At 31.6% G+C, this 14,561-nt stretch overlaps 1 protein-coding gene across 1 annotated transcript in view; it reads right to left on the bottom strand.

The window, feature by feature from the left end:
• Positions 1-7,578: 7,578 nt before the first annotated feature.
• The window catches only part of CCSER1 (coiled-coil serine rich protein 1), a 466,722-nt gene continuing 459,739 nt past the window's right edge, over positions 7,579-14,561 (bottom strand). Inside the window, exon 10 of the mRNA XM_045536844.1 lies at positions 7,579-8,636. Coding sequence (XP_045392800.1) covers positions 8,577-8,636 — 60 coding nt within the window. The 3' untranslated portion in view covers positions 7,579-8,576. The remainder of the gene's footprint in view (positions 8,637-14,561) is intronic.

Here is a 14,561-nt window from a genome sequence, read left to right as displayed (position 1 = left end):
TCTGTTTTATGGGTGGGGGGAGCAGACAGAGGGTAATGATAAAGGGTGTAAATTCTGGAATCAAGACTGTTTAGATTCATACTCTAGCTCTGTCATCATTTGTTTGATATGACTTTTCGACTCTTAACGTAACCTTTCTGTGCCTTAATTTCCTCCTCAGAAAATAACAACAGGATCTCTCTTGGGTGTTTGTTGGTGTTTATAAAATTACATAAGTCAACACACATAAAGCACTTAGAAAGTTGCTTGGCACATAACAGCACCTAATAAACAGTAGTAGTATTCTCTCCATCTAGAAGGACTACACTATCTTCCATTTTCTCATACTTACAATATTAGTGTGCTTACATATGATTATAAAAATCAAAGACAAAAAGTTATCTCATTAGAATTTTAGTTTATATTTTTAAAAAATGGCATACCCCAGGCTGGTGTATATGTGATATCTTTATTGTTTTTTTTTAAATTTCAGCATATTATGGGGGCACAAATGTTTAGGTTACATATACTGCCCTTGGCCCACCTGAGTCAGAGCTTGAAGCATGCCCATCCCCCAGACGGTGTACACCTCACCCATTAGGTGTGTATATACACATCCCCTTCTCCCCGCCCATTTGCTTGACATCTGATGAAAGTTATTACTATATGTGCACTTAAGTGTTGATCAGTTAATACCAATTTCATGGTAAGTACACATGGTGTTTGTTTTTCCATTCTTGGGATACTGCACTTAGTAGAATGGGCTCCAGCTCCATCCAGGATAATACAAGAGGTGCTAGATCACCATTGTTTTTTGTGGCTGAGTAGAACTCCATGGTATATATATACTACATTTGATTGATCCACTCATGTATTGATAGGCATTGGTTGTTTCCACATCTTTACAACTGTGAATATTAGGTGGCTATGTGAAGATGTTCCATTGGTCTATGTCTCTGTTCTTGTGCCAGTACCATGCTGTCTTAGTTACTATAGCCTGGCAGTATAGTTTGAAGTCTGGTAAATTGATCCCTCCCAATTTGATCTTTTTGCTTAAGATTGTTTTTGCTATATGGGGTCTTCTCTGGTTCCATACGAAGTGTAGAATTTTTTTTCTACATCTTCAAAAAATGATGTTGGTATTTTAATAGGGATTACATTGAATCTGTAGATAACTTTGGGTTGTATAGACATTTTAACAATGTTGATTGTGCCGATCCAGGAGCAGGGAAGGTTTTCCACCTGTTTACATCCTCTGTTATTTTCCTCCTCAGTGTTTCACAGTTCTCCATGTAGAGGTCTTTTACCTCCTTAGTTAAATATATTCATAGGTATTTTATTTTCTTTGTTGCAACTGTGAAGGATATTGAATCTTTAATTTGGTTCTAGGTTGTTGTTGACGTATAGGAATGCTACTGATCTCTGTACACTGATTTTGTAACCTCAGACTTTGCTAAATTTATCAATTCCAGTAGTCTCATGGCAGAATCTTTGTGGTTTTCTAGATATAAGATCATATTGTCAGCAAAGGGTAATAGTTTAACCTCTTCTGGCCCCATTTGGATGCTCCTGATTTCCTTCTCTTGTCTGATTGCTCTAGCTAGGACTTCCAGCATTATGTTGAATAGAAGTGGTGATAGAGGACAACCTTTTCTGGTTCCAGTTCTCAGTGGAAATGCTTTCAATTTTTTTTTCTCTATTTAGTATAACATTGGGTGTGGGTTTGTCATATACGGCTTGTATCATTTTTAGGTAAGTTCCGTCTATGCCTATTTTGTTAAGCATCCTTATCATAAAAGGGTGTTGAATTTTGTTGAATGCTTTTTCTGCATCTATTGAGAGGATCACATAGTCTTTATATTTGCTTCTATTTATGTGGTGAATTACATTTATAGGTTTGCGGGTGTTGAATCATCTCTGCATCTCTGCAATGAAGCCCACTTGGTCATGATGTATTACTTCTTTCATAAGCACCCGAATTCAGTTTACTAGGATTTTGTTAAGAATTTTTGCATCTATATTCATAAGGGATATCAGCCTATAATTTTCTTTTTTTGTTGCGTCCTTTCCTGATTTTGGTATCAGGGTGATGTTGGCTTCATAAAATGCGTTGGGGAGGACTCCTTCCTTCTCTATGTTGTATAATAATTTCTGCAGGATAGGCACCAGTTCTTTGTAGGTGTAGTAAAATCCACGTGTGAAACCATCTGGTCTGGGACTTTTCTTTTTAGGAAGGTTTTTTATTACTGTTTAATTTTGGTACTTGATATTGGTCTGTTCAGGAATTCTATTTATTTTTGATTGAGCCTATGGAGGCTGTGTGTTTCTAAGAATTTGTCCATTTCCTCCACATTTTCCAGTTTATGTGCACAGAATATCTGATTTATAATCTTACCAGGTGTGTAATTTGGGGAAAGTTATGTAACTTTCTATATTTCAGTTTCCTCTCTTGCAAAATGGTATTAAATAGTAATAGGTATATCATAGCTTTTTTGAGTATTAAAACATATAAAACTTTTAGAACGGCAATTGATGTAGGTTAAGAGTCAAAAATGTTAGCTATTGTTGAACTTCAGAGTGATTTAGAGAAAATGGAGTGCAATTACATTAATACCTGGGGAAGCCAGGGTATATGTTGATTGGGGGTGGGGCCTATGGAATTTCATTTTCTGGTTACATGAACAAGCTAAGAAGGACGAAATAGCACTCTAAGGTTCACAGACTGATGTGAGTAATGGCACCGAGACTCGAGGGTAGAAATAACACAGTCTGTTTGTGGAACAGCAGGAGAACAGATAAATCAGACTGCAAATATTGGATTCAGGTTTTCTTATGTGTTTTCTCTCATGGGAATTGTTCTGTACTTTTGATACATACCAAGAAGAAAATGAAAAATAAAACAATAGAGAGTTTTAAAAACTAGTTAAATAAAACTACATCTGCAATATCTTGAGACAAGGCATTTTATATTCAATAAAATATAAAGTATATAGTATAACTGAAAGAAGGAAACATAATAAAGCAGGAACATATTCTATTCCAATAAGCTGAATGATTATTACTCTAGTAGAAGTAATTTTGCATCAATAGCAAATGGAAAAGATTATTTAAATTTTTTAAATTTAAGATATGATATATACATTTAAATAACTTTCTGTAGTATCAAATGGCACACATCCAGAAAAATTTTGAGTTTTACTTTTTTCCCAATTCAATCACTCTATTCTTGTCCTTCAAAAGTTGCAATTCTTGAAAGTTTGCCTTAAGTGAAAAACAAAAGGAAATAAAAGATAATCATCAAGAAAAGCAATCTCCTAACTCTTGCTTCAAATTCCATTTTCAAACATTCAAAACACAGAAGAGAAATAAAAAAATAACCACAGTTTCGATCAGATAAACATTTTCTAAAAAGCGTTTTCTTTACAACAAAAGAGAAATGAAAAATCCAGAACACTAGAGTTACTGTTCCTTTCCGACAGAATAGCATTCTCAGAGTGATTGGTGGAAATGGAGTGGGCGGGGAGGAAGGAGTTAAAGCAACTGATTTGTCTTCAGGGGAAAGAAAAGAAGGGAGGTAACCTGCTCTAATGCCTTTGTCAACATGAAAACTAGTCCTTCAGCTAAACAGACTAATATTTGGTAGAAGGAGGGTCCTTACATTTTAGTAGCATGTCCCTGGTTAAGGACTGATTTGAGTAAATGAACTTAGAATCTATGGATTTATGAGCATGGCTCCCCGGAATATGTCACATTGTTGGGATATGAAATAGAGATGTTTTATGGATTAAACACTCCCTTCTGCTGTGTGAGGTAATCCCACAAAACCACACTTGGGGATCTGATCTTTGACTCTGGATCAGAGTGGATGTTCAGTGCAGGATGAAAGGCCTTGGAGAACTGCCCTGTATGTCCCAGACCTATTTCTGCTCCACCTGAGCTTCTTAAGTGTCAGTACCATTGCAATGATTTGTAAAGCCTGATATTGGGTAAGATCTCTGATTTGTGTGCATCTAATTTGGCAATTCGATCCTTTGTGCTAGCTCACCAGGCATTAGATTATTTTTTTAATTAAAAACCAACAATAAATTTCCAGTAGACACACAGCATTCTACTAGATGCTTTTCACCTTTTAAATCAATTAAAAAGTCAATTATTTGCTTTCTAAAGCTTACATTCTGATAACAAAGCATTAGAAGAACAATAATATATAGAATGTATGTATTATTAGTGAACTATATAATGTTCTACTCATGTTGCATGTGCCTTACTGAAATGGATAGGGTAGTTTTCAAGAGACTAGTCATTAATTTTCAGGATCCTATTCTTAAAATTCATGTGACTACAACCAGATGGCAGTCAGATGTTAGAGATCTCCAAAAACATAAATCGTAAGATGATGTTTTATAAAGATTATACCAAGAATATAAATTAAAGCCTAAATTTATACTAACACAGTACCTTTTTAAGAAATGTATAAACCATGAGGTAAAGAAAATTAAAATTTGTATAGCATATTTATTGTCAAAGTTACTTGTTCTTTCAAGTTTACTCTGGTATTCTTAGTGTAAAAGGTACACAGGAATTTCTTCCCAGGTCAGAAATCTTGCCAGCCTTATTAAGAAGACACTTCTATGAAGAGCCTGAGCATGAAACCATGCCAGTTATTCACTCTCCCAGACCATTATATTCAAAATTTATTAGTACATACACCTTCCAGACTGTTCATCAAAGTTTCAGTCACTGGCTATTCTTCCTTACAGAGGTGAAGGAATACCTCCTTCATCTTTTGAGTCTTCTTGCCCTTTCTTCCCAAGGAATGCTGATGCTACCTACAAATTATCTCTTCTTATCAAATTCACTTTTTTAAAAAAGATAACTTTAAAATGAGTAAACTATCATTTCCGATGTATGTACATGTTTGTGTACATATAATCTGACCATGATGCTTACAAACTCAGAATACAAACAGCTTTCAGATAGTAAAAAGAATCATCAGAAAATATTTTTGTTATCGTTCAACTTCTCATATGTACATCCACACACAGCATTCAAAGAAGAAAACTAAAAAGTAGAAAAAAATCCTTCACAAAACAGAGGTAAGAGAGTACCCAATAGATATACTCAGGATGTTTGGTTTGGGATAAAAGACAAAATAAGAAAAAAGCTTACATCTCTCTTCTTTCCCCCATTTTACAGCCTATCTTATTCTTCTCCATTATGCAGATTCAGATATCCAACAGATGTCATTAGGAAGACACAGGACACTCTTAACATTTTTAAGGTTTATTAATACAAATAAAAATGGTTCTTTTCAATGCGAGAGATATATATATAAGCATATATATATATATATCCTTTCACAAGTGGACTAGTTTCAACTAAATATATCAAATGAAATGGACATGTTTGACAACATATGACTTAATATTACTGTTTCGGTTTTTCTAAGGTGCCAACACATCATACTGGTGATTACTATTACCAAAAAAAGTAACAAGTAAGATAGAGATGTGTTTTTAGAGAGAGCGATTATACATGAGAAATTAAAATAGAATAGAACCCTATTTGGAGAGACCTATAAGGAGAAAGAAACACAAAAGACAACATGAAAAACATCTTTTTGTTAAATTTGGAAATTCTTCCTTCTAGCCACAAGTTAACTATGGGAAAGGAAGGGCATTTTGTTTTATAAATGAACAAATATTTAGACAATGTCAAATTTAGGTAATTAAGAAAAATGATTCAATTTTGAAAACTTTAGCAAGGAAGTCTTTATGTGTCATAATAAAACCCTATGTGTATAACATATATGACTTTAGATTCTTCATTAAAACATCATTTAAAACACAGCTATTGTCATAAAAAACTGAAAATGATAACTGCCTACATTTAAAAATATGTAAAAGAACATTTAATATATATATTTCAGGATATAACAAATTAAATTTTCAAAATGATTCAAAATATAAATAAAACATGTTAATAGTTGTTAAAGTATGCAGCAAAAGTATCTATGGTTTTCCTTCTAAGTACTTCTCTATATTTGAATAAATAATTCTCATTATTATAAAATAATTTCCTTCACTCAAATATTTATCTTAGGCATAGTAGGTAGCATTTGCATAATAAATTTTTATCATTTCAATTATTCCTAGTTCATAAGGAATATTTAAAAATTTCAATCTTAATAATATATCATGTATATATAATATGTAATTATATATTTATGCATGCAATCAATGCATACTTTGTATTGAGTTCTGCAATCATGCAACACACCAGACTTTTGGAATCAGGAAAAAAAAAAAAACCCTGACTTCTCACCTGGAACACCTGGGCAAAATCTATGGCTTTATTTTTTCTTAAAAAAGTCATATGAATTTGAGAAAAATCACTCAGTCTCTTCAAATTCTACTTTCCTTATTTAGAAGATGGAGACAATCAGGTTTTCCCTCATCTTTTGAGTTAGTGACTGTGAGAGCATTTTGGACAAACATGCTTGCATAAGAGTAGAGAATAATGTTTCCTTAGATCAATAAATACTGATGTCTCTTGTCTCTCTTTTGGGAAATAATTATCAACCATAGACTTTTTTACACCCTGCAATATAGTACAATAATTACAATGGTTCTCACACATTTTCCGAAATACAATAACAACACTCACATTAATCTCTGTATTTAATTCACTTTTAATGTATCCAAATATTGGCAAATAATTTTAATAATTAAATTAATAAATTGTATAATAAACATTGTGAGACAGTCTGAAAATATTTCCCCTTGAAACTACAATTAATGACATGCAAACATGATCACTAATGTATATTCAGAATTGGTTCCCTTAGGAAGGAAGGTAGGAAGGAAGGAAAGAAAGAAAGAAAGAGAGAGAGAGAGAGGGAGGGAGAGAAAGAAAAAGAAAAGAAAGAAAGAGAAAGAGATAAAGAAAGAGAGAGAGAAAGAAAGAGAGAGAGAGAAAGAAAAAGGAAGGAAGGAAGGAAGGAAGGAAGGGACGGAGGGAGGGAGGGAGGGATGGAGGGATGGAGGGGAAGAACGGGGGAGGGAGGGAGGGAGGGAGGGAGAAAGGGAGAGAGGAAAGAAGGAAAGAAGGGTTGCTGGTGTCAAAGAGCAATTATAAAATTGTAACTTTTGAGGTAGGTGACTTTTTTTGTCTGTAGTGAGAGTTTCTGTTACATTGCTTTTAAGGAAAAAAGTATCTTTCTTTATTGACCTACTCCAGTTGCTATTACCAGTTTTTCTCCTTGTAGCCTAGTGAAAATATCTTTAAATTCTTGCTTTTTCAAAATAATACAGTATTGACCATTCACAGTGAAAAAAATCTTTACCTGGAAAGTGCTTTATTTTAAAGGGATGGAGTTTCGCATTATCTGTATTTAAAGTTTCAGATATAAAATAAGATAATAAAGAGATAAGAATAGGATAAAAGAATAAACTCTGGAAAACTGTTAGAGAAACAAAAAATGTTTTTCTCTCTTGGATCATAAAAAGGCGTTTTAAGGGGCAAAATCAATAAGGGCACATACAATGCTTTTGTATAAATAAATATATTTATAATTTTATTTTAATACTATGGTTTATACCCAACATTTATTATTCACATTATATAGTTACATAATGATTCAAATAATTTAATAAATTCTATAACATATTTCTGAATGTTACCACCATTAACCATGATTACTTCATTACCTGTTTGCACAATATAGAGAACTCGATAAAACCTGCTGTCCTCTTCTTAGCTCTATGGCTTTTCTATTGCCCCGACCCCTGGCACAACACTGAGCCATTCTTCTGAGCTGTCTACCTCTGTCACTTATCCTTGCAATCAACTACAATATTCAGGAATGCCTTGGAGCCACCCGGCCATTTGATAATTAAAGTGAGCTTTTACAGGAAGGCAATGAGCAGGACACACAGAAGTCTCCTTTTATGACACACTCAAGAAACTTTCTTTAATATGAGGTCAATATCCGGTAAACTTTCTTCAACTATTTAAGGATATCAATAGGAATTTTACTTTCTGTAGTTAGAATAAGACACTTCATTATTTATTCTATTTGAAGACATACTGCTTTCATCTTTTGATCTTGATGCAAGGGAGAAAAGGTTATAGATAATTTAGTTCTTCCATAGGACCTGTCCCACTAAGATGGAGGAAACTAAAGGCACTGTATTCAAATTTATCTAATGCACATAGACTATGTAATGAAATTAAATGAAGACTATAACCAGAGTGACAAATGATATAGACGAAAAGACTGAACAAAAAATGGTACTGCCAAGTGGAATATTACATTTTAGAATATTTGCATATAGAGAAAATTTTTAAATGAAAGTCTATTTTGTTTTAAAAATACAATAATAAAGCACAAATATGTTAGCTGAATCTTCATTCACCGATATTTTATGTGATTGATTTCAAATGCACAATATGTCAAGTATTTGGAATGAAAACATTTCTGTATTACATACTCTGAGAAACAGTTACATATGGAATGATGGAAAAACTGATTTTACTCAATATTTAACATGTCACAGATTAGTGGTGCATTTCTTATGGTCAAATAATGATTTAACCTAGGTTGGCTTATGTACTATTTTAAATAAACCTTCAGTGCATGTAGGATTCCACAGGGCCTTGAAAAGAAGAAGACAAAAAGAAAAAAAATGAATGAAATTAATAAAATGAAATGAAATTTTACTTAATATGAAAACTTAAAATGTTTAAACACTTAAAAGAAAATTCAGACAAACATAAAGCTGTTCCATTTATGATTTTCTAAGTCAAAAATTATTATTAACATTTGTAAAGTATTTGTATTAGTAATGCTTACTGGCTCCCAACTTCCAATTAAATATGTTTCACTACCAAACATAAGATGAAAGAGAGAAGATTAATTAGAAAGATTTTATTTCCTTGGTGTTATAAGAAGAGTTATAAAAGTAAGTTTGATGCAACTCTTTGTGCATTCCTCAAGTTAAAAACTGCAAGAAAATTAAATAATTAAGTACTAAGTAAATCTCATGTGGCTCTCCTGATATTTCTGTAAACCATAGTCATCATAAAAAGTACTAAACACAAGGCTCCAACAAAACTTTGTCAATCTGCACCAATTATTATTATTACTTTTTAATCTCTAAACTTTATTGCAATTTTAAGTGATAAGAAATTAATCATTTCCAAATATTTCATCCTTTTTTTAAAAATGAACCCCATTTTGTGCTGGTCATACTTACAAAAAGAAAATAATATCCAAGAAATACAGTACATGGCACCTGCTCCCAAGTAATGCAGAATTTTAATTAAACCAATATATATGAATATAGGAAAAAATGAGCCGTATTACAAGATGGTAGGTTTTAGGTTAATTTATAGCACATATAGGTCAATATATAGAACTGATAACAATATATAAGGATTGATAACTACAAGAAGGTAGGTTAAATAGAATTCATAACTGCTGAAGGAGTTCTATGGAAAGAGAAACCATTTCTTTCAGTGGTCATATCAAGGATATGGAATTGGAGATTGGCCTAGAAAGGTATCTTGTTGGGAAGGGATACTCCAGATAAAATTGTTAAAAATAAATAAATAAATAAATAAATAAATAAAACCTAAACAACAGAAACAAGGAATGGAAATTTGTAATGGATCAGTTTAGATGGAATAAAATAGAGAAGGATAAAATTTTGGCAGCCATGGATGCTGGTTTGAGAAATGTGGATTTTTATCCCAAAAGCCTTAGAGAGAGAGAGAAAGCCGAGAGAGAGAGAAAGCCGAGAGAGAGAGAGAGAGAGAGAGAGAGAGAGAGAGAGAGAGAGAGAGAGAGAGAAGGAGAGAAAGGAGAGAGAGGGAGAGAGAGAGAGAGAGAGAGAGTTAGTTTGAAATTAGAAATACAACACAATGTAAGCTGAGGATTTGTGGGTTTCATTTTTTTTTTTTTTGGCAAATTTATGTGTGGTGCTGTATAGGTTAGAATGTGTAGATCCTAAACGTAAGATGGCAAGACCAAAACCAACATGAGGAAGTCCTGAAGAACTCAGCAGTCTTAAAAAGTGACTGTCCTTGGTGTTATGATTTTCCCTGTCAAGATGCTTGCTCTGGTTCTATGAACAGCTGACTCATCACTTGAGTTCCAGCTCAAATGCAATATTCTCAGAAGGGTCTTATTGATGGCTCTTTTCTAGGCACAAGCCCCTTCCCTTTACCTGGTTTCTCTTAATTTCATCTTTCTTGTCATATCCTTAACGCCCTTATCATTATGTGAAATTCTCTTGTTTATTTCTTTGATTTCTAATTTATTGTCTGTCTTTAGCTACTAGAATTTGAAGTTTATAAAGACAGAAAACATGTCTGTTTGCTGCCATTGCTACAATCTCAGTGTCTGGAAGAACTCTTTGTTTGTTTGATTTATATATATATGACTGTATACAGAAATGAATAAGGGTGAAATACCGCGTGATGAAAGGAACCTCAGAACTATAACTGTATGTTACACACAGAGGCAGATATTTATTTGTCAGCCAAATATGGCTTTAAAAATAAATAAAACTCTACAAAATCATTAAGATCAATAAATAAGCATTAAGAAGATGCCTAGTGTTCAGTACCTATTCCACAAATGCTAGTTGAATGAATGTGAAAAGACAGAGGGAATATATTATTATACTTTATTTTATGTATATTATAAATCTAGAATTCTCCTTTCTACTGTATTTATTTTAAGGCTCCTAACATTCATATCTTTAATAAAACTCCAACCCAGACCTACTTTTTAATATTCCAAAAACAAGGTTAGTAAAATGGAGGTAAAAATACCATAATAGGTTTAATATGCTCAGAGATACAAATGTAACTAAAATATATGACACTAACATTACTCTTTCCATAAAAGTTTATAATATCTAGTATTTACTATGTAAAGAAGACAAAAAACCTCAATACTTCCATGGCATTTTTAGCTGGTAGGACATGAAGAGGACTGCAAGGAAATATTAAAGTTCAACTAATGAGAATAAAGAATTCCCATGACTACTCTGTAGTGACAACAATAATTTGAAAGATAGGATTAGTTTTTATGATTAACCACACCGGGGATATTATAAATTAGGAAAATCAGTTACAAAATGGATTAATCATCTTAGGCTTTAAAGTATAAAACATTCACTATATTTTCAAATTAGAAAGAAAAAGGTCTCCAGTATTTAACAGTTATTTTTAATAAAAGAAAAGTACCAATAAATACTTTGTTTTCTCAAAAATTTTCAAGTTATTTTATTTTTAATGGAAGTGGGTCTTGAATAAAAATTAAATGCATTGTATAAACAATTTAATATTTACTATAGCAATGCAGAGTGCTTTTTAAAATAATGTCTCTACATTGAAATTACATTTTATTGTCATAAAGGTACATATGTTTATTGCAGAATGAAACAAAAGAGAAAGAAATAAAAAGCCACGTTCCTATCAACCAGAGATAATCACTATACTAACCTCTGTGTACTCATTTTCATATATGCATTTTTTTTACCAAAATGAAACTACACAGTACATTCTGTTCTTTATGCTACTATATTGATGTCTTTCTTTTTTTCTATTAATAATCTCTAACTGTCCATGTAAGTAAGTTTTCATCTTATCTAATAGCAATCCTTATTAGAATTTTCTCAAGTGTCCCTCAAGTACATGTTACTGCTGGACTGCTCAGCCCAAGATTTAGTCCTGGTCCACAAATTATATTTGAATGTAATGTCATTTAAATCTTTTTGCATCTAATTTTTTAACACTGTGAAGGCTTTCTCTTCATTGAGAAAACTTCTAAGCATACAGAAAAAAGATCTGTACTATGAACACCTGCACAGATGTTACTAGACTTAGTAATTAAGAGTTGCCATCCCTGCTTTTGTGCTTCTCTTTCTCTCTTGCTTCTCTTACCTCACTATATATACATAATGAACTTTATTTTCATAGCTAGGTGTGTATGTGCATGTGTATTAATATATGCATTACATTTTTTATTATGTCTCTGTAGTTTCTTTAATCAAAATAGTCCTCCAATTTTTAATAGAACTTTCTTAAGGGTACCATGTATGTTGTCTCATAGAATACTGCACATTTGGAATTCTTCTGATTGTTGGCATTGTTTTACTTATCCATTTACCTCTTGTGTTTCCTGCACACTGAAAGGTAAACCTATAAGCTTGAAAGATTTCAGATTAGATGTTTTTGTCTATTGATTTATACTCTTTCACTGGACAGAGCTAGGAAATATTCTTTAGTTTATAAATTATTAGTTTATATTGATATTTTCCATTTGAATGTAACATTACAGGGTTCTTGTATTGATTTTTTATTTTCATAGTTATATTTCCATTTTCTCACTTTGAAATAACTTGGTTACTAGCAACATTATATATAATTATTTGTTGAATCTTATAAAACACATAGATAGTTTCCAAATTATTATGAGAGTAGTAACGTCACTGAGTGACGTTTTAGACTTTTTTTTTCCAGCAATTCTGTCTTTAGACTATAAGCCAATAAGGATGTATAACCAGAGAAATGAATCCAAATCACTCTTTAAAAATGTATCTTTCTCTGTGGTTATGATACCAATTTGATGTACAGTTAAGTTTATCTATTTCAAGTGGATTTTAATCTTTAGTTTTCTATTTTTCTATGAAAACTATATTATTAAAGATTTATTCAAAACAAATATCACATTACCTCTTACATGCTATTCTATACTGGTCTCTTACTCCCTGTACAGATGCACTATTGTATCTTTTTTCTGTCTTCTGTACATATATAAATATTATAAAAAAGAATATTATGTAACTGCTCCACAACTTGCTTTCACTCATCAATACAGTCTAGAGATTTCTCCATATCAGAACATTGACCTTCCCTCGTGTTTTTTGTTTTGGGCTGTGTAGCCCTCCATTTTGTGGAAGAATCATTATAAAACAGCCCTCTATTAATGGACATTTGTGTTGTTTATCATTTTTAGCTATTACAAAAAATGATCATAAAGGAAGGGCTGATGGGGATTTTGTTTAGTGTTATGTGGAAGTGTATGTTCAGGGTAAACATCTAGAGCTAGTATTACTAGGTGTAGGATAAAATCATATATAATTTTGTTCAGTTTTTCAATATTTTCCTTTATAGTGGATGTGCCATGTGACAGTGCTGTCCTTTAATGCGAAAAAAATTTTAAAAGAGATGTAAAAACTGTTAAAAATGTTCATGATTTAATGATATGCAATTGTTTAACCTATAAAGTAATATGTATTTATTAATATTCCAGTACAATAATATTCATTATATTTGAAATGCCAAAAATATATATGGATACACATGTTATATATATGTAATATATTTATAGATAATGATTCAGCATTTATATTTTTTTAATGTATGATAAAACCAAGATGGGGAGAAAAAACTTTCAAAAGCATAGAAAACAATACACTCATACCAAGTAATTTTTGTGTATTTTTATGATTGACATAAATTCCTTTTAGTTTCCTATTATATTACTGATGCTCCTGCAAAGAAGAAAAGTTCATCTTTTCTGACTCAATTAGGGTTTATATCAATGTTCCCATAAATTTTAAAAGACTTCTAAGTAGCATTTTTGGAACAATATTAAATTAATATTAATATAATTTAAAAAGTTGAAAAACACAATCGTTTCAATTCTACATTAGCTCTTTCTTAGTTTTAGAAAATGAACATTTCATCAATATTCAGTATATACTTTTCTGATGCAAGAAAATGCTAAACCTGTTTAAAGTATTTTTATTTCTGAAAATGACTCTATATTTGACCATACTTTAAACAAAATGTCCTCTAAATTGATAGATTAAATCCAAATCTATAAATCCATTTATAAATGCAAAACTCATAAAATAGTGACAAGTATGAAGTAATTCTGATATGTATAGAACTTTGACTCTTTAAATTATACTCTTTTTGGTACAAATTTTTCTACAGTAATTCAGCTTTATGAATTTGAAATTCTAATTACCATCTTAACAATGTGGATCAAAAAAGAGTATAATTTCCTGGTATTCTTACTTTATAGAGCATAAGGTTAACGATACATGTGGCTCTCTTTTAGAAAAGTTTCTAATGTGATATTCTGAAAATTCCCATTCCTTTGCTGGTTTGTTATGAAGCCAAATATTTATGGAACTTTTTTTTTTACTTTGGTTCTCTATGGCTATTGACCAGTTATAAAATAACTTTACATCTTTATTTTGAAACACTATTCATCTCAACATTTCAATGTATTTTTTCTCCTAAAATCAGTATTAGTTCTTTCACTGGCAAAAGGTATAATCTAGGTATTCTCAATTCCCAAAGCATAAATCAAGCAGCTGAAAAACTTATTGATGGACAAAGGCCATTACGAGAACTAATGGTCTCGATAGATATTTTCCCCTTTTGTGTATCTAAATCAAGTACAAGTAGAGTTGTCAAACAGAATAGCATGTCTCACAAGAAAACTAAAGGGAAGAGTGAAGTAATTTAATTAATGAAATCCGACAGCCTAGTGA

This window comes from Lemur catta, chromosome 24 (assembly GCF_020740605.2).
Source record: "Lemur catta isolate mLemCat1 chromosome 24, mLemCat1.pri, whole genome shotgun sequence".
Classification (NCBI taxonomy): Eukaryota; Metazoa; Chordata; class Mammalia; order Primates; family Lemuridae; genus Lemur; species Lemur catta.
The sequence above is the reverse complement of the archived record's forward strand: the minus strand, read 5'-3'. Positions and strand labels throughout refer to the sequence as shown.